Source organism: Trachypithecus francoisi, unplaced genomic scaffold (genome assembly GCF_009764315.1).
Source record: "Trachypithecus francoisi isolate TF-2019V2 unplaced genomic scaffold, Tfra_2.0 Contig01579, whole genome shotgun sequence".
Taxonomy (NCBI): domain Eukaryota; kingdom Metazoa; phylum Chordata; class Mammalia; order Primates; family Cercopithecidae; genus Trachypithecus; species Trachypithecus francoisi.
Genome location: NW_022681442.1, coordinates 30,159,064 through 30,179,474, shown reverse-complemented (window position 1 = coordinate 30,179,474; position 20,411 = coordinate 30,159,064). Strand labels below are relative to the sequence as shown.

Genomic DNA, 20,411 nt, shown 5'->3' with positions numbered 1-20,411 from the left:
GAAAGTCAGTTGGCTGTATGTATTTCTGGACTCACTATTCCATTCCATCAATCTACACTTTTGTCCTTACACCAAAGCCACACTCTCTTGATTACTATTATATATCTTGAAATTCACTAGTCTGAGTCTTCCATCTTTTTTCAAAGGGTTTTGTTTGTTTTTTGTTTTGTTTCATTTTGTTTTGTTTTGTTTGAGACACTTTTACTCTGTTGCGCAGGCTGGAGTGCAGTGGCATGATCTTGACTCACTGCAGCCTCTGCCTCCCGGGTTCAAGCAATGCTCCTGCCTCAGTCTCCAGCGTAGCTGGGATTACAGGCATGCACCACCACACCCAGCTAATTTTTCTGTTTTTAGTAGAGACAGGGTTTCACCCTGTCAGCCAGGCTGGTCTCAAACCGCTGACTTTAAGTGATCCACTCACCTCAGCCTCCCAAAGTACTGGGGTACAGGTGTGAGCCACCACACCCAACCTTTTTTTATATATTCAGGAATATTTTGGTTAAGTTTAGGTCCTTTGCTTTTCCTTACAAATTTTAGAATCAGCAAGTTAATTTGCCTGCTGAGACTTTGATATTGCAGTAACTCTATAGGTTGTGATTTGGAAAGAATAAACATCTTAATAGATCCAATTTCTGAATATAGTGTATCTCTCCATTTATTTAAGTAAGTCTTTTTAAGATTTCCCTCAGTGATGTTTTATAGTTTTCAGTTTATAAGTATTACACAAATTTTATCAATTTTTTTTTTTTTTTTTTGAGACAGAGTCTAGCTCTGTCTCCCAGGCTGGAGTGCCGTGGCATGATCTCAGCTCACTGCAACCTCCACCTCCCGGGTTCAAGTGATTCTCCTGCCTCAGCCTCCCGAGTAGTTAGGACTACATGTACCACCATGCCCGGCTAATTTTTTGTACTTTTAGTAGAGATGGGGTTTCACTTTGTTAGCCAGGATGGTCTTGATCTCCTAACCTTGTGATCCGCCCACCTCTGCCTCCCAAAGTGCTTGGATTACAGGCATGAGCCACCGCGCCCAGCCCTAAATTTTATACTTATTTCTGAGATTTTATGTTTTTATGGTACTACAAATTGTATAGGTGGATGTTTTCAAAAAAAGCATTCTTTTTTAATAAGTGTAGGAGTCACTCTCAGGGTGACTAGTGACCTGAAAAGGGACACAAAGGGGGCCAGTGAGTCTCTTGATGTTTCTTGATCTGGGTTTTGGTTATGTGGGTATGTTTACCTTGTGAAAATTAGTTGAGTACGCTTAAGATTAAGCATTTTTATGTATACTTTAATGAAAATTAAAATAGAAAAAATATATAGTGAAAAAGAAGAATATACTTTCAAAAAGAGAGGGAAAGCTCAGCTCCAACAGTGTTATAAGCTCATTAAGAGTGTTGATTGGCGGAACACTTGACTGTATGCTAGGTGGTGTGCTAAGCATGCTTTTCATGAGGGTTTTTTTTTTATTTGTTCCTTACAAAAACCCAATGAAATAGAACCTAATATTATCCCCATTTTGTAGATGAGAGAATTAGACTCAGAAAGATCAAGTTATTTATTCCATGTCACACAGCTGCTAAATTGAGGAGCTAGAATTTGAAACCAGGTCTTTTTACTCCAGGGCCAAAGCTTTTAAAGCAATACAGTATGGGGTAGCGGTTGAGAGTAACCCATTTGATAATGGATCTCAGGTATGTGTCTTTCTGCCTCATCAAAAAATACTCGTTTTAAGGGGTGGTGACTAAAATGTATACCAGCTAGAATAGCCCAGAACAGTTGATAAATATGTGAAATCTCAGTTTATACTTTATGTCTAATAACCAAATGTTTGATTCCCACTTATGATTTGATCGTTGAAAGTATCACAAAGTCTTGACTTATCTTTAGCTTCTGCAGTAGGATGCCCAAACTTTTTAAATCCTTAGGCAGTTTTATCTAACAGTCTGATAGCCACTGATCAAAGCGTGACTCCTCATGATTGTAGCAATATCTCATTTATTTAATGTGTAAGTGGAATAATTTCAGTAAGTTGCTGATTGTTCTTCTGTGTTACTGGCATTCTGGTCTTTATCCAGAAAACTACTCCAGTAGCACCCGACTCATGTCCATTTCCACCTTTTAAAAGACAAAGGGTGCATTTTAAAAGGCAAATATATTTTTAAAAAAAAAAAAGAGTTTTGGAGGTTTTCATTGTTGGGATTAGAAGTGGCATTTGGTCAAGCTTATAAGCTTGCCTGCGTGTTAGTTCTCTAAATCTTCGCATTTCATGAGTTTTCATTTCTGAGATACAAACAAATACCCTACACAAAAAGCAGCCCTAAAGTCCCCCAAGGCCTGTGTCCAACAAGCTTCTTAGTAATCATTTTTAGTCTGTATCATAGGCAACAGTGGCATTTATGCTAGAAAACATCCACCTCGACACACCAGGATTACAGGTGTCAGCTCCTTCTGTGTATATAAAATGACCTAATGCCATTCTTGAAAATATGCTTTCAGCTATGTATCTTTACTTTGTAAAAAGGCCTGTGTTTAGGATTTAACATCTAGAAAATAAGCCTCAAGAGTTCAGGGCTGCAGTGAGCTATGGTCACACCACTGCACTCTAGCCTGAATGACAGAGCAAGACCCTGTTTCTAAAAATAAAAGTAAATAAATAAAAGAAAATAAGGCAAGCTTGAGCCTTGAAATGAATTATCTAAATTTGGCATAGTTTTATAGCATGTTCCACGTTGAGTATGTCTAAGGAGGGATGAACTCTTTGGTAACATGGGTCTTCCTGCCACATTTGGGTTGCCTTAAGTAAATATGCCAAAGATCCATCAAATTACTTGGAAAAGTACCCAGTTGTACCCATTTGTGATTATCCTTTAAAGAAAGTCCTACTTTCTTCAGAGTAGCAAAAGTTTCTATTGATTTCTGAATCTTTTCCCAGTGTCCCCCAGCCTCATACTTGGGTATGATTTTGTCTCCTCCTTTTTTCTCATACTCATATCCAGTCGATCAGCAAATTCAGTAGGATCTGTCTTCAGAATTATACACTGAATCCCAATTATTTCTCACCACCTCTGTAGCTACCACTGTGGTCCAAGAGATTGTTCTCTCTTCCATGGACTGTTGAAGTAATGTCTTAATTTACCTACCTCCTTCTATTTTGTGTGTCCCATATAGTTTTAAAGGACCACATAGCAATGGTCTTTTTTTTTTTGAGACGGAGTCTTGCTCTGTCCCCCCAGGCTGGAGTGCAGTGGCCAGATCTCAGCTCACTGCAAGATCCGCCTTCCGGGTTTACGCCGTTCTCCTGCCTCAGCCTCCCGAGTAGCTGGGACTACAGGCGCCTGCCACCTCACCCAGCTAGTTTTTTGTATTTTTTAGTAGAGACGGGGTTTCACCATGTTAGCCAGGATGGTCTCGATCTCCTGACCTCATGATCCGCCCGTCTCGGCCTCCCAAAGTGCTGGGATTACAGGCTTGAGCCACCGCGCCCGGCCAGCAATGGTCTTTTTAAACGGTGTCAGATTGTGTTGCTATTATGCTTCTGAGTGTTTGCCCATGTGGCGCCCCTGTATGGCTTCTCATCCTCAATACCTGTCTCTCTCTCACATTAGCCTGAGTTTCTCACATGGTAGCTCAACGCTCTAAGGAGTAAGCAGAAGTTGCCTGGGCTTGGAAGTCCCAGAATGGAATGCAACTTCCTCCCCATTCTCTTATTCAAAGCCCAGATTCACAGGATAGGACATAATCTCTACCTTTTGATGGGAGGAGTAGCATTCATGTAGAGGTAGGACTGGAGTTGCTGGGGCCAATGTGTGGAGATTAGCTACCACCACCGGAATGACCAGGATTATTTGACCCAGGCTACTTCTCCAACCTTAACTTTTCCTTGCTCACTCTATTCCAGCCACATCAGACCCTCTTGTTCCTTGAACATGCCAGGCCAACTGCCACCTGGGACCTAAGGTCTCAAAATTCCGATTGCCTAGACCATTCTTCCTTGCTGTCTAGTCCTCATTTCCTTCATGTCTGAGTTAAAATGTCACCTTTTTTTCAGGAAACTATCTCTAACCACTTAGACTTAAATAATCATATTAGTTTTTTGTTAATTGCTGCCTAATAAATCACCACAAACTTAGCAAGTTAAAACAACACCTATTTATTAGTTCTGTGTATAGTTCTGAGGGTCAGAAGTGTGCCACATAGTTCCTGGGTTCTCTGTTCAGAGTATCTCAGGGCTTAAATCAGTCAAGGTGTTGGGCTGGACTGAGTTCTCATCTGGAAGCTCTGAGGGAAAATCCTCTTCTCAGCTCTTTTTTTTTTTTTTTTTGAGATGGAGTTTCGCTCTTGTTGCCCAGGCTGGAGTGCAGTGGTGTTATCTCGGCTCACTGCAACCTCCACCTCCTGGGTTCAAGCGATTCTCCTGCCTCAGCTTCCTGAGTCTAGCTGGGATTACAGGTGCCTGCCACCACACCTGGCTAATTTTCTGTATTTTTAGTAGAGATAGAGTTTTGCCATGTTGGCCAGGCTGATGTCAAACTGCTGACCTTAGGTGACCCACCCACCTCAGCCTCCCAAAGTGCTCGGATTACAGATGTGAACCACCACGCCAAGCCCTCAGCTCATTCTTGTTGTTGGCAGAATTCAGTTCCTTGTCATTGTAGAACTGAGGCCCCCATTTTCTTACTGACTGTCAACTGGGGGGCTTCTTTCAGCAGCTAGAGACTGAGACCACATTCCTTGCCAGCTGGCCCCCTTCCTGCTCTGCAACCCGTTGGAGCAAACTCTGCTTTTAAAGCCTCATATGATTAGGTCAGATCCACCAGAGTAATCTCCGTATCTTAAGGTCACCTGATTTGGATCCCTCTTTTAATCACAGCAATAGCTACATTACTGTTTGAACAACTCAGAGAAGGTATGTGTACACCAGGGACCAAGAATCTTGGGGACCAGCTGGGCGTGGTGGCTCACGCCTGTGATCCCAGTACTTTGGGAGGCCGAGGTGGGCAGATCACCTGAGGTTGGGAGTTTGAGAACAGCCTGACCAAAATGGAGAAACCATGTCTTTACTAAAAATACAGAATTAGCTGGGCGTGGTGGTGTGCCTGTAATCCCAGCTACTCGGGAGGCTGAGGCAGGAGAATCACTTGAACCTGGGAGGCAGAGGTTGCAGTGAGCCGAGATCATGCCATTGCACTCCAGCATGGGCAACAAGACAAACTCTGTCTCAGAGTTTGTCTGAGAATCTTGGAGACCATCTTAGAATTTTGCCTACGACAATAACACATACTTTTTTCCTGTTCCTTTATCCTGCTTTATTTTTCTTCATAGCACTACCTACATTATATTTTCTAAGTATTTGCTTGTATTTTGTTTGTTTGTTTGTTTGGGGGGACAGAGTCTTGCCCTGTTGCCCAGGCTGGAGGGAAGTGGTGCAATCTCAGCTCACTGCAACCTCTGCCTCCCGGGTTCAAGCTATTCTCCTGCCTCAGCCTCCTGAGTAGCTGGGATTACAGGTGTAAGTAAGCTACTGCGCCTGGCTGCTTGTGTTTTTAATGTGCCTTTTACACTAAGAGTATATGTTAGTGATGTTAGAGACTGTCATTATTGTTGTTATATTCCTAGTACCAAGGACAGTGTTTGGCACATTGTAGATGCTCAGTAAATACTTATTGAATGAGTCAGTTAATAAAAAAGACTTCATGGGAAATACAGAATATTTTATTTTATGGAAAAGGGTAGATTGAGCGTATGAGTGTTATTTTAGCTTTATGTTCAAAAAGATACCACAGAGTCTCAGAATATTCTTTGGTTTCTCTTTCCATAAAGGCCTTCTTATTTGACAATTAAAAACCAAGTTGTTGGCCGGGCACAGTGGCTATTGCCTGTAATCCCAGCACTTTGGGAGGCTGAAGCGGGCAGATCATTTGAGGTCAGGAGTTCAAGACCAGCCTGTCCAACATGGTGAAACCCCGTCTCTACTAAAAATATAAAACTTAGCCAGGCGTGTTGGTGGGCACCTGTAGTCCCAATACTTGGGAGACTGAGGCAAGAGAATCCCTTGATTCTCCACCTGGGAGGTGGAAGTTGCAGTGAGCCAAGATTGTGCCAGTGCACTCCAGCCTGGGCGACAGAGCAAGACTCTGTCTTTAAAAAAAAGCTGTGATGACAGGGCACAGTGGCTCACACCTGTAATCCCAACACTTTGGAAAGCCAAGGCAGGAAAATTGCTTGAACCCAGGAGTTTGAGACCAGCCTGGGCAACAAAAGAAGACTCCATCTCTACAAAAAAAAGTTAAAAATTAGCTGTACATGGTGGTGTCCACCAGTATAGTCTCAGCTACTCTGGAGGCTAAGGTGGGAGGATCGCTTGAGCCCAGGAGCTAGAGGCCGCAGTGAGCTATGATCTCACCACTGCACTCCAGCCTAGGTGATAGAGTGAGACCTTGTCTCAAAAAAACGTTGTGAGCAAGTAATTGTATAACTGTCCAACAACTGTTGTATACAAGAAAAAGCAAATTAGATTTTTGGCTTGCTAGTAATAACATGCTTTCAGCTTTCGGTTTTTATTTGTGTATCTTCAAGTATTAAGAATGTCTTCTGCAAACTTTTGGAAATGGATGCTTAGTCTTCTGGTGTTATAGCTGATTTACCAACTTTGTATGGTGTTTCTGTGGTTTTCCACGTAATTGCTAATAGAATAACAGAGTCGGCTCAATCGTGTAGACATAACATAGCATGCCATACCAGAAAATCGTGTATATTTCCCTCATTTTCAATACTAATCATTTTGTGTCTTTTATCCCCCTTCTATAGACAAAACTTGCCAATGGCACTTCCAGTATGATTGTGCCCAAGCAACGGAAACTCTCGGCAAGCTATGAAAAGGAAAAGGAACTATGTGTCAAATACTTTGAGCAGTGGTCAGAGTCAGATCAAGTGGAATTTGTGGAACATCTTATATCCCAAATGTGTCATTACCAACATGGGCACATAAACTCATATCTTAAACCTATGTTGCAGAGAGATTTCATAACTGCTTTGCCAGGTATGTCTACAAGTGTTTGTAAACCATGAATTTGCTGTGATGATAACAGAACTAAATCTCCAGCTATATATCTGTCTTTAAAAGTCTTTATTGGCTTGATTTTTACAAATTAAGTTCCTTAACTGTACCTTTTGGTGTAAAGCTAATTTTTTTTTTTTTTTTTTTTGAGACGGAGTCTCGCTCTGTCGCCCAGGCTGGAGTGCAGTGGTGTGATCTCAGCTCACTGCAAGCTCCGCCTCCCGGGTTCACGCCATTCTCCTGCCTCAGTCTCCTGAGTAGCTAGGACTAGAGGTGCCCGCCACCACGCCCAGCTAATTTTTTGTGTTTTTAGTAGAGACGGGGTTTCACCATGTTAGCCAGGATGGTCTCGATCTCCTGACCTTGTGATCGTCCCACCTCGGCCTCCCAAAGTGCTAGGATTACAGGCATGAGCCACTGCACTCGGCCAGTATAAAGCTTTTGAAAAAACAAACTCTAGAAATAAAGACTCTTTTTTTTTTTTTTTTTTTTTTTGAGGCAGAGTCTCACTTTGTTGCCCAGGCTGGAGTGAGTGCAGTGGCGTGATCTCGGCTCATTGCAACCTCTGCCTCCCAGGTTCAAGCAATACTCCTGCCTCAGCCTCCCGAGTAGCTGGGACTACAGGCACCTGACACCATGCCTGGCTAATTTTTATATTTTTAGTAGAGGCGGGGTTTCACCATATTGGCCAGGCTGATCTTGAACTCTTGACCTCCAATGATTCACCTGCCTCGGCCTCCCAAAGTGCTGGGATTACAGGCATGAGCCACCGTGCCCAGCCGAGACTCCTTTTATCCTATCTTCTTACTCATGCCCTTCTATTCAACCTATTTTTACCCATACATAGGTCCAAATAAAATCTTTTCTGAGGTGTTACCTAGTGTAAGATGTGTCTTTTATAATATTTAGTTTCAAGATATGTTTCTGTACTTGGATTTGTATGAGAATATATCAACAGAATATTGAAATTCTACAGATGAATAAGAAACATTTTTAACTGAAGTTTTTAGAAAGAAGGATATCTCATAAGCCTCGTTGTGTTAAATAAATAAATATAAAATGATATGTAAAATCCTTTTTTTGGAGGGTGCTGTGGTTTTTCTGAATGCTTATTTTTTGAAGGGCTTATTTTCCTGACATAGCATTTCCCCCAAATACTGACACCTAGAACACTTCCAAGGTGTCAGTGTTTGGGGGGAATGCTATGTCAGGAAAATAAGATTCTTGTGTATTCAAAGTTTAAGAGGAAAAAATCATACCAACTTGAATGAATCTTATCTTAAATATCATATCTTGTTAGGGGAGAGGGTGTTGTTGTTTTCCAGTTATAGAAGTTACAGGAAACTTAGAAAATATTTAAAAACATTGCCTAGAACCCCAGCATTCAGAAAGAACTAGTGATTTGCTATATTATTAATATTTTGGCAGGTAGCCTTTCTGTTTTGTCTAAGTATGTGTTTTTATTTTCCTATAAAGCTTTGATCATAAATATTCTGTGACCATTTTTTCTGAATACATTCTCTTCATGTATTTTTCTGAATGTGTGTTCTCTTAAAACATACTTTTCAGTTGTTGCATAATATTCTTTACAATGGTTGAAGCACATATTATTTAACCCCTTTATTGAACATTTAGGTAGTTTCAAAAATTTTTCCTATTATAAACCATATGATGATGAATTTTTATACATTAATCTTGTGGGAATCCTACGGAAAAAAATACAGACATGGAATCGCTATATATTAAGGAATATGAACATTTTTAAAGGCTTTTAATACATGGTGCCAAACTATCCCCTGATAAAAATATACCAGCTCATAGCCTCCCAACTATTAATACTACTTTGTTTTATATTTGCTAATTATACCTTTTTAAAATTTTTGTTTTTCTGAACTAGGAATTTAAGTTGCTGTTTAAAACAAAAGAAATACCTATTTATATCTTAGGAATAACCCCTGTAAAAACTGAATTTTACCTATATCTTTTGTTAAATAGAACAGATTTTTGCCCCCTCTTTACTCATTGGATTTTGTTTTAGCCATAGGCAAACAGTTTTCTTTGTACAGTCTGTGTGTACCTCATTACTTTGTTCTCCCCAATCACTGAGACATGTTACTATCTCAAGCTTATACCACTAAGAATTGAACAGGAGTTGATTAGACCTGTGTATCCTTTACCTAATATTGATCCCTGGTGTGTGTCCGCTGACCACTCTATGAGGTATTAAATCATCAATCTAATGCTTTATGGCCATTTAAACTTACAAACCTATACCATCTGGCTATGTTTAGTAAACCAAACTACTTCAAAAAGTGCCTGTAGTCCATTAATGTAATGGGTTTGTTTGGAGTGTTAGGTGAAATTACTTCCAAAGACTTATTAAAGGTACGTGAAATGATCAGGAGCAATTTGATGGCACCCATTAAAAACACAGGACAGCATTTTGGAAATTTCTGATGGTGTAGAAAGTTTTAATATAAATCATACCATTATTGTATTTTACATAAAGAACTAGTTATTATACCTTTAATTGGCATTTGTTCATGTTCCTTTAATAAGAATTGGGTAATGCATGTCTCCATCTGCTTATGCTTAAATACAAACATGTGATGCCAGCCAAACAAAATCCGTTTAATGCTTTCTTTCTCAAGTCTGCTGAAAAGTGTGACTGATATCCATACTATCTTTATATGATATGATTCAGGGGAAAGGCCCAAAATGAAATGCCATGTTCTCTTTCTTGTTAAGTTTGTGCCTACGGGAGTAAGAGTATGAAGGAATTCTTCTGAACTATTTAAGTCTATAGAAAACATCTGATATGTACTTTGTAAACAGAAATAACTTTGAATGTTTTTATCTCAATTGTGAATGTAGAACAGCAGGCAAAAGAAGTTTTTTTAGTGAGTTCATTCCTATTTTATAGGATCTTTTCTTCTGAGACCTCAATACAGATTTGGGTGTTGGAGAACTTTAATTGGGAAGCCCTTCTGGTTTATACGCCGCAGGATCTATTCTCCACTGTTTTTCTCTGCACCTCCTACAAAATATTCTCTGAAATGCTAACCAAGTTATCTTTTGGTCTGGAATTTTTTTCATTTTTGCTCAACTGTCATTTAGGTTTTATAGCAGCAGCTACTCTCAAATATAGTTGTTGTTGTTGTTTTTTTATCTGAAATTAAACTCATTCTTGAACTTAAACATACATCTCTGTCTTTCTCTTGGGATATTTCCATGCCATTCTGTATTTCCTTCTTCTCTCCTTTCTGCATGCCCAAAATTCTATAACCCAGCACATTCTGACTTAGTGCCTCTCCCCCAGTACATTTAAAGGATATTTCTTTAACCGAACAGCTTTGGAACTGCAGCAGTAATAGAAACAGAATGAGAAATGGACCTAATATAGAGATTTGGGGGGGTCTGAATCATAGAGTTTGAGATGCCATCCATAGAACATCCCCTAGTGCTGAAATCCATATAGATAGATGTGAATTGTTTTCTGGAATCCTTTTTATTTTTAATGTCTTGGGGGGTTTGCTGGTTGTTAACTTTAACTTCCTTATCTAAAGGAAGATGGAAAATACTGTTCATTTCTGTAACCTTATGGAAAAATTATTGACACTCATTTTACCCAAGCCTCTGTTTGAAAAAGAAACCGGACCACACTAGGGACAATGATGTGCCTTCATAGCAGAACAAATGCTGTTCTGTTTTAAAGGACCTTTTGTAAAAAATCATTCACCACCCTCTGTGTTCTTTTTCTTTGCCTCCTCCCCCTACTGAAAGCTCGGGGTTTGGATCATATTGCTGAAAACATTCTGTCATACCTGGATGCCAAATCACTATGTGCTGCTGAACTTGTATGCAAGGAATGGTACCGAGTGACCTCTGATGGCATGCTATGGAAGAAGCTCATCGAGAGAATGGTCAGGACAGATTCTCTGTGGAGAGGCCTGGCAGAACGAAGAGGGTGGTGAGCCTTTAACTTTTCTTACTATTACACAGCTTTAGGACCTGGCCATTCACAGTCACTGAAAGATTTTTGGGGAGCCAGTGGGACCACTTCTCATTTAATATGGTGATTTTGTTGATTTGCAGCTTAAAATGTAACAGAGAACAAGTGCTCATGTACTCAGCAGTTTTTCTTCTTACCTGTCACTCACAGAATGACATGATATTGTATTAATACTGCTTTGCAAAAAATAATGGAAAGTTTACCAGCCCTCCTGTTTAAAGCATTCTGTTATCTGGGCAGAAGTTGGTATCCTGCGGCTGGGTACAGTGGTTCATGCCTGTAATCCCAGCACTTTGGGAGGTCAAGGTGGGCAGATCACTTGAGGCCAGGAGTTTGAGACCAGCCGGGCCAACATGGCGAAACCCCATCTCTACTAAAGATTCAAAATGTAGCCGAGTGTGGTGGCATGCACCTGTAATCCCAGCTACTCTAGAGGCTGAGGCAGGAGAATCGCATGATCCCAGGCGGTGGACATTGCAGTGAGTGGAGATTGAGCCATTACACTCCAGCCTAGGTGACAGAGCGTGACTTTGTCTCAAAAAAAAAAAAAAAAGTTGGTATCCTCCAAAAGGACTGATGGGCAATTTATGAGCCAAATTCTATGAATCACATAGAAACCATCCAGTATAGCTTTCCCCTAAAATAATCCAAGACAAATGATTTTCTTTTCTTTCAGAAAATTTCTTGCCTTTATCTTATGCGTCTGGTGTTTTGTCACCTTTGTAATCAAAAATTATTTTTATGCCCAAGTGGAATAAGAACTCTAGCCATCAGAAAAAGTGAAAATGAAATTCAGTATAGATCATTGTTTCTTCTTAAGACTTCTGTTTTTCAAGATTTTCTGACTTAATTCCGAATTCCCCAAAGCATCATATAGTTAGCAGTCTAAGAGACCTCACTACTTTTTTTGTTGTTCTCTTAACAGTGCCATTTCATTAGAACTTCTGAAAGATATCTTTCCTTAAATAATTTTCTCTCAGAGTATGTCTCCAGAATGTCACTATAGGAAAGCTACGTAGTAATAAAGGTGTAAATATTCTCATTGACAGAAAACATTATAATAGGCATGTGTATGCTTAGTGGTGTCCTTCCAAATTAATTTTATCAGTTGTTTATCTTGGATCATAAAGAGGAAAACAGTTAAAAATAGAGAACACTTGTAAAAGATAAATATTCATGGGCCAGCTTTCCTTCGAATTTTCATTAAATATATTTGGCTCTCTTTCTTTTTTTCTGTCTTTGAAATTTACTAACACATAGTAAATACAGTGACCTGTATTATACCAAATGCTTCAGAGGTTTTTATCATTCTGGCTATTAGGAAGACTGTTTAATTTTTCTCTCAAATTGAATTAAAGGAACAAAAAAACTAGGCAATTTTTAGGCTATGTAGCAAAGAATATTGTTGGCCAGGCAGGGTGGCTCACGCCTGTAATCCCAACAGTTTTGGAGGCCGAGGCAAGAGGATTGTTTGAGCCCAGGAGTTTGAGACCAGGCTGGGCAACATAGTGAGACCTCATCTCTACAAAAAAATAAAAAAATTAGCTGGGCCTGGTGGCACATGCCTGTAATCCCAGCTACTCAGGAGGCTGAGGCGGAAGGATGGCATCAGCCTGGGATGTTGAGGCTGCAGTGAGCTATGATCATGCCACTGTACTCCAGCCTGGGCAACAGAGCAAGACCCTGCCTCTTTCTCTGTCTCTCTCTGTCTCTCTCTCTCTCTCTCACACACACACACACACACATTACTACTTCTCAAATATGGTTTTTAATTCTCACTTATTTCACTACATAGAAAAATAGCCATCTTTCATAACTTACTTCATACTTTGGAAATAAACTCTTTAATAGTACAACAAAGCAAATAAAAATAGAGTTATATGGTACTCAGGGTCCATCATTTTGCTGAGTGCTGGGACCAGCCTTGGGGATACAGCAGGCAACTGTTTACATGGGAGAATTTTGGGGCAGCTGAGAAGATTTCTCTGTCCCTCAGAAAAAAAAAATCTCTTCTCCAAATAACTCCTGAAATTTCAATTAAGGGGATTCATTCCTTTAGCTATAAAGGTTCTGTTCCCTGTTAAAATACATTGTGTTCCCATTTGGACTGTAAATGACAGTAAACCTTCATCAGACATTGGGAGTTTGCTGAGTCCTTTTTTGAAGGCAGAAAAATCAAGAAGTAAGTAGGCAGTTCTTGGCAGATGGATATGAAAATGCCAAAGGTAGAAGGCTCCACAGGTTTGCTTGGGATTGGCACTAAATGGCAAGATCTGTTATGTTAGTTACAAAGAAAAAATGATCATTGAGAAGATGGCTTTTGAGCCTTTGTAAAGGGTAGGTGAAATAACCCAGGATCCAGCACTAATTACCACCTTTTTCCCCTATCTCTTTATCCACAGAAACCCATTCCCACTCTTTTGAGTATCCTTCAGAGTTCTGACTATATCCCCTTGTCTTTGGGCACATTTATCCTCTTAATCCCATGATACACCCCTTGAAATTCCAAGTATTTATACATCCCGTGTCAACTTCCTCCATTATTCCCTTGACTTTCTTGTTGCTGCTTCTATTTTTACATGTTGCCTTTATTCCTGTGTCAGTTGTCCTCCCTTTTTTAAAAAAAATTTTACTCCATCAGTTTCTTATTTGCTTCTTTCAAATTGTGTTACCAAGCCTGATATGTCAATAAAGTCTTTCTGTGTTATACCTTTCCCCATATGCTAGCTTTGAAAGGTTCTTCCATTTCTACTAATCAAAAATAGTAAGTAAATACAGTTTTCTAATAAAGCTTTGTATCTCTTAAGTTTTAACTTGGTCTTTGATGTTGTATTTTATGTCTAGATGGATTTGACAGTCTTCCCCTGGGAATGAACTCTGTAGTTTTCTCTTCTGAATAACACTGAATATGCTCTCTGCTCAGTAGTGGTAACTCTTAAAAGTATAATAAAAGACCACTTGGGAAAAGTGAATTTTCTTAATCAGCAGATCACATTTTATGATAACATTCTGAATTTAATATTTAACATTTATCATGTACTCACATTCTCGTAGGTACTAGGCATTTCACGTAGAAGTAGTCCCTGTTGTCAGAGATCTTCCATCATGAAAGGTTTTGACTTAAAACATAAAGACAGAAGCCAGTTTTCAATGCCTAGCCACCCCTTTCTGTAGCACTTTGATCTGAAGAAATTCAGGTACTTTACCAAGACATAGTAAATGCAGTGAGGTGGAAAACAAGATCAGAAGCTTATATGGGTTCTCTTTCCTTAGAATGTAGAGATAGTATCATTGCATAGGAAGAAAGTCTTGGAGTGCTAGAGATTAAAAGAAGACAGGAATCTCAGGAATGGTGGGCATTGAGAAATAAGTAGTTAAGAATGTGGGTGGGCTGAGAAATCAGACTTAAATAAATCTTCACATTCAAAATCTATTATTTGCCTGCAAAGTGTTTGTAGAATAATATTGTACAGAGAAATGTACCATTAATCCGGAATTCCTTCATAACACATCTTGTTTCCCCTTTTGTTTATGCTGGTGTATCATGTTTCATTAATCCCCATCTTTGTAAGTATTATTTTCACTTCTCTTTTTCAGATTTTCTTTTCTGTATTAACACAGAAGTTAGAGGCAGCTACCTTCCTGATAGGAAATTTTGTCAACTAATTTTCAAGGTGTATAATAGGGAGAGGGCAGGGGAGAAACACTCCTGGAGACACCAAACAATTAATTATATTGTAATGGAGCTATAGAGGGAGGAGTGGATGACTGGCCCAGAGAAAACATGATTTCTCTGGTGCCAGGATTACACTCAGAGGCATTTCTGCCTATCTCCACTTTGCAAGGCACAGTGCCAGTGAGAACAGCAGTTAGTACACCCATAGTGGGGTTTACTAGCTTCCACACCGTGTTTGGTGGGTTCTTAACTTCAGGATGAGGAATTAAATTTTTTACCCAGCAGGAAGTGATTGCCATTTACTGATTTTTTTTTTGTAGCAAAGATCTAGCTTGGGATACGAGTATTCCAGAGATGTGCTGTCATAAGGAAGGAGATACTAACAAATGTTGCTCACTGGAATCAGGGAAGGCGGTTAAGTACATGTATGTATATACACAGCCAGGAACACACCTGTGAAAGTCAGTTTCATGCCTTAGACTTGATAGCACAATGCTCTTAGGCATTTCTTTTTTTCTTCTTCCCTAGCTGCTGCTGGACACACCTGAATTGCTCCTTTCAAAGCATAGTTGCACTGATTAGCAGCAGCCTGGATGACTGAGCAGCCACCTTACCCACACAGATAAAGACCTAGAAAAAGTGATCTCCATGCCAGAGGCATTGCTGCTGTATACAATGCTGGGGACCACTACACAGTAAAAGAAAAAAAAAAAAAATTATAGGGTGTGTGCTAGTTCAAAAGTAATACTTACCATTACTAACAAAATTTCCAAAAGATGAGGCCAGTGAATCTGAGCAGTAGTCTTAATAGACCAAAAGATGAATTCTGATTATACATATTCCATTTGTTTACTGATATTATAATATTCCCAAAGGCTTGGTACTCCGATGTTCTACACTGGAAATAATGATGTTTTACCCAAAAGCAAATCAGTGTTGGTCAGATTCCTTAGAGCCCAGAAGGTTGCTCTTTGACATGGGACTCCTGAAATCAGGCTTACCTTTGCTCCTCCCTAGGCAGCTATGGAGAGTATATGGAATGGTAACTGTGAAAACACTTTGAAAATATATGAAGCTCCTTATAAATATATAATGTCGGCCGGGTGTGATGTTTCACGCTTGTAACTCCAGCACTTTGGGAGGCCGAGCAGGCAGGTCATTTGAGGCCAGGAGTTTGAGACCAGCCTGACCAACATGGTGAAACCCCATCTCTACTAATATACAAAAATTAGCCTGCGTAGTGGCAGATGCCTGTAATCGCAGCTGCTCAGGAGGCTGAGGCAGGAGAATCACTTGAACCCAGGAGGAGGAGGTTGCAGTGAGCCAACTCACGCCGCTGCACTCCAGCCTGGGCAACAGAGCCAGACTCTGTCTCAAAATATATATGTATATAAATATATAATGTCATGATTTTCATTGGGAAATATTTGTTATTTTTTTAGGGGACAGTATTTATTCAAAAACAAACCTCCTGACGGGAATGCTCCTCCCAACTCTTTTTATAGAGCACTTTATCCTAAAATTATACAAGACATTGAGGTAAGAATCTATGTATTTTGGGATATTTACCCAGTGGCACAGAATTATCAGCATTCTTCAGTCACAATATGGTTACAGCAAGCCCATTAAGGTTTATTGACATGAGTTGCAAATCAATCTCTTAGCTGGCTGTGGTGGCTCACGCCTGTAATCCCAGCACTTTTGGAGGCTGAGGTCAGGAGTTTGAGACCAGCCTGGCTAACATGGTGAGACCCCTTTCTCTACTAAAAATATAAAAATTAGCCAGGCATGGTGGCACACGCCTGTAATTCCAGTTACTCAGGAGCCTGAGGTAGAAGAATTGCTTGAACCTGGGAGGCACGAGTTGCAGTGAGCCGAGATCGTGCCACTGCACTCCAGCCTGAATGACAGAGTGAGACTCCATCAAAAAAAAAAAGAAAAAGAAAAGAAAATCAGTCTCTTTACAGGCAAGTAGGGTAGGTAAAATAAATTGCTAGGCAAAATTTTAAAGCTTTAAAAAATTGTTTACTAATAGATACGTAGATGAGAGAGATAAAGAGATTAATCCCTTCATACAATAGCAGTGTGACTGGTAAACTTATCCTCAAATATCTTCTGAATTGAACCTCCACAGAAGTTCATCAGTAGCAATGGCCATCACATATATAAGAGCACTGAGTGTATAACCTCACATAGTTCGTAGCTTTTCTCCTCTTGATGAGTAGTCTCTTCCCACCAGTTTTATTATTTAATTGAACAAATTATAGGCAGGGGAGTTCTAGGAAACAAACTTTAATTACCTTGCAAAAAGGAAAATATTTTATAAATGTAGATAGTAGCCTTTTAAAGACATTTTTAAGTTTTCCCTAAGTTGTGTATATCCCATAGAGTAAAAGCATTGAGCCTTTGATTGTCATTAAAGCCCAAAAAGAGTTTGATTCTAGGCGTTTCCTAACACTGCCACTTTCCCATTCCTTCTTCTCAGACAATAGAATCTAATTGGAGATGTGGAAGACATAGTTTACAGAGAATTCACTGCCGAAGTGAAACAAGCAAAGGAGTTTACTGTTTACAGTATGATGATCAGAAAATAGTAAGCGGCCTTCGAGACAACACAATCAAGGTGAGGTCTGTTCAGTTGTAGGAAGGTAGTGGAGGGAGCGAGGCTGACCACATTCATAGCACAGTCCAAAGCATAAACTCGAAGCATTATTTCTAGAAAGTAAGTGAAGATTTTAGATTGTTTCCAGTTCCAAAGCCAAAATCATTTCCTTAAAGGACAGACATCTGCTTCCCCCCAGAATACTATACAAATGGGTAGTCCTAGGGTTAAATTCTCTTCTTGAAATGCACTGAATGGGTTATTACTCTTTTGGCCCTCACATAATTATAGACTACCCTGTTCCTTAATGAAAAGAATAAAAGTTTGCATAGTACTGAAGCTATATATATGTATATGTGGGTGTGTGTGTGTGCGCTTAGCTATACCTATAGGGACGAATGCTTTCCACACTACTCTGGGCTTTGATTATTTTGGGGGATCAAACACATAATAGGACCAACAAGTCTCCACAGCATCCCATCATCACATTGATCAAAAGGATCTTATTTGCCATCCTAGATCTGGGACAAAAACACATTGGAATGCAAGCGAATTCTCACAGGCCATACGGGTTCTGTCCTCTGTCTCCAGTATGATGAGAGAGTGATCATAACTGGATCATCGGATTCCACGGTCAGGTAGAAAATTTCAAATGCTCTTTTGAACTCTGAAACATCAGCTCTACTCTGTTCTTTGTCATAGATAGTAATTTTGTATATATCGGCACAGTTCTGAAACTAAAGAAGAATAAACCACCAGGTCCCCATCATTTCTGTCAGTCTAGAACTAGAAAACTTGATTTAGGAATGCTTGAGGTAAGTTTACATTTTCGCACATTTAAGAAACTACACATTCTGTATTAATTTGGAGGATCATCTATTACAGAAACTTTTCTTATCCTTATGGTAAACTTTGCATTCCTTACAAAAGCCATCTCACGAGGGAATGACATGAATGCAATGAAGCCTTCCTTTCAGGTAGTTTTAACTGTAGTGCAGGTCTGTATTATCTCCTTTGAAACATGTACAGGTGAGCTGTGCTCTCTTTGCCAGCCCCTCCCCTGCCATCCCTGCAGTTTTTAATTGCGAGCTTCACTCAGGGAGGGGCCCTCAATTTCCAGAGGCATTAGTGATTTGATGACATAGTCATTATACTGCTGGAGTCTGGGATAGCTTGAGTTCTGGGTACCAGCAGCACTGCTGGGAACCTCTGTTAGGAATTTTGCCTTAAGCTAAAGGATTAGCAAACATAATGCTTCAAAAGTAACTTTAAAAAAAAATAGACCTAGGGAAAAAGCAGTTAACTGCATTGTTAGATACTCTAAAGTTAAATGTTTACCTTTCCAAGTTATCCTCTGTGAATAGAAAAGACTGTTCCTGTTTTTTGTCTTTTGACTTAAAGGCATAGCAAACTCGTCCTTGTAGTTACTGACATTTAACATTTATTGGTGCTTGTGGAGCGAGTGCCCCACAGAATCTGAAACACTGTAGATGCTAACATCATTTATAAAGAAAAAATGATATTCTATAAAAGGGGGCTAAACTGGAAAAAGGAAATAACATGTTATAAAACCCAAAGTAAATAAACAAAAATAGAATAATCAAAATATATCATCACACAAAATTCTCAAGCTATCCCAGGACCCCACACTCTGCTGTGAAGCCCATATTTACAATGCAGGGGCTGTTTTAAACCTCTGCCTACTTCAAAACACAGAAATGGGGGCTTAGAATTAGAGTTGTGGTTATCTTGGCCTTTGACCTTTATGATAAAACCTGAGATCCAGGGTAATCAAACTCAAATTCACATTACTAAGTATGTGACAGAAGCATCTTAGCCTGTGTCATTTCTGGCTCCTGAGGGCTATCATTGGGATGGACACTAATGCTACTGTTATTAATCAGATTCCCCATTTAAAATGTATCTTACTAATGGTATCCAATTGAATGTCAGAAGTTTTACAGTCTGGGCCAAATTATTAGGTAACAGTGGCTGCCACCTCATCCTTGCCCTCCACAACTTGCCCATATTTCAAGCAGTATGTCTTAAGGACACACTGGCAGCATCCCATTCCCTTCCTTCTCCCACTCTCCCGGTCTGGCACTCTTTCTAAATATAAGGGGTGGAAGGGCGCATGATGGTCAAATATAGGTAACAGATTGTAGCTTGAGTACCATCTAAATCTCATCTGTCGCTTCCAGAGTGTGGGATGTAAATACAGGTGAAATGCTAAACACGTTGATTCACCATTGTGAAGCAGTTCTGCACTTGCGTTTCAATAATGGCATGATGGTGACCTGCTCCAAAGATCGTTCCATTGCTGTATGGGATATGGCCTCCCCAACTGACATTACCCTCCGGAGGGTGCTGGTCGGACACCGAGCTGCTGTCAATGTTGTAGACTTTGATGACAAGTACATCGTTTCTGCATCTGGGGATAGAACTATAAAGGTAATATGGCATTTTTCAGTAAGTTTCCAACTTAGAATGGGGGAATTCATATGAAAATTTGATCAAGGGCAATTTCATATTTAAACATTGGTGCAGAAAAATGTAATATTTAATTCAGAGACTATTCTACAAGTGAAAAGGTAATAAGTGAGACGTTGTGTGACAATTTGGCCGAGGTATTTTATTCCTATAAATAATCGTGAGTGTGAGAAGAGACTAACCCTAGAAGAATAAATCAATTTGAGGAATTCTCATGTGATAACAGCCAACTGCAAATTAGCCTCTATTACCATGAATTTAAATTGTCCTTTGTTTTATTTGTTTGAGAAGTTGACTTCCCTCTAATGGTTCAGTCCTGTTTTCTGCTTCCCTAAGACTCCAGTTGCCATAGATTTTACCAGTAAAAGCACCAAATCAACTGCTCAATGCCATTTTCTTTTTCAGGTATGGAACACAAGTACTTGTGAATTTGTAAGGACCTTAAATGGACACAAACGAGGCATTGCCTGTTTGCAGTACAGGGACAGGCTGGTAGTAAGTGGCTCATCTGACAACACTATCAGGTGAGCACCTAGTACCTTGTATCATAAGGGATCGATATTATGCTCCCATTC

The 20,411-nt window shown here is 39.7% G+C and overlaps 1 protein-coding gene across 9 annotated transcripts in view; it reads left to right on the top strand.

Moving 5' to 3' along the window:
• Positions 1-20,411, top strand: part of BTRC (beta-transducin repeat containing E3 ubiquitin protein ligase) — a 210,334-nt gene that overhangs the window by 164,774 nt on the left and 25,149 nt on the right. For all 9 annotated transcript variants that reach the window (XM_033185266.1, XM_033185296.1, XM_033185287.1 and 6 more), the window contains 7 exons: positions 6,807-7,038; positions 10,840-11,026; positions 16,187-16,283; positions 17,230-17,367; positions 17,866-17,984; positions 19,548-19,797; positions 20,242-20,360. In XM_033185266.1, coding sequence (XP_033041157.1) covers positions 6,807-7,038; positions 10,840-11,026; positions 16,187-16,283; positions 17,230-17,367; positions 17,866-17,984; positions 19,548-19,797; positions 20,242-20,360 — 1,142 coding nt within the window. The remainder of the gene's footprint in view (positions 1-6,806; positions 7,039-10,839; positions 11,027-16,186; positions 16,284-17,229; positions 17,368-17,865; positions 17,985-19,547; positions 19,798-20,241; positions 20,361-20,411) is intronic.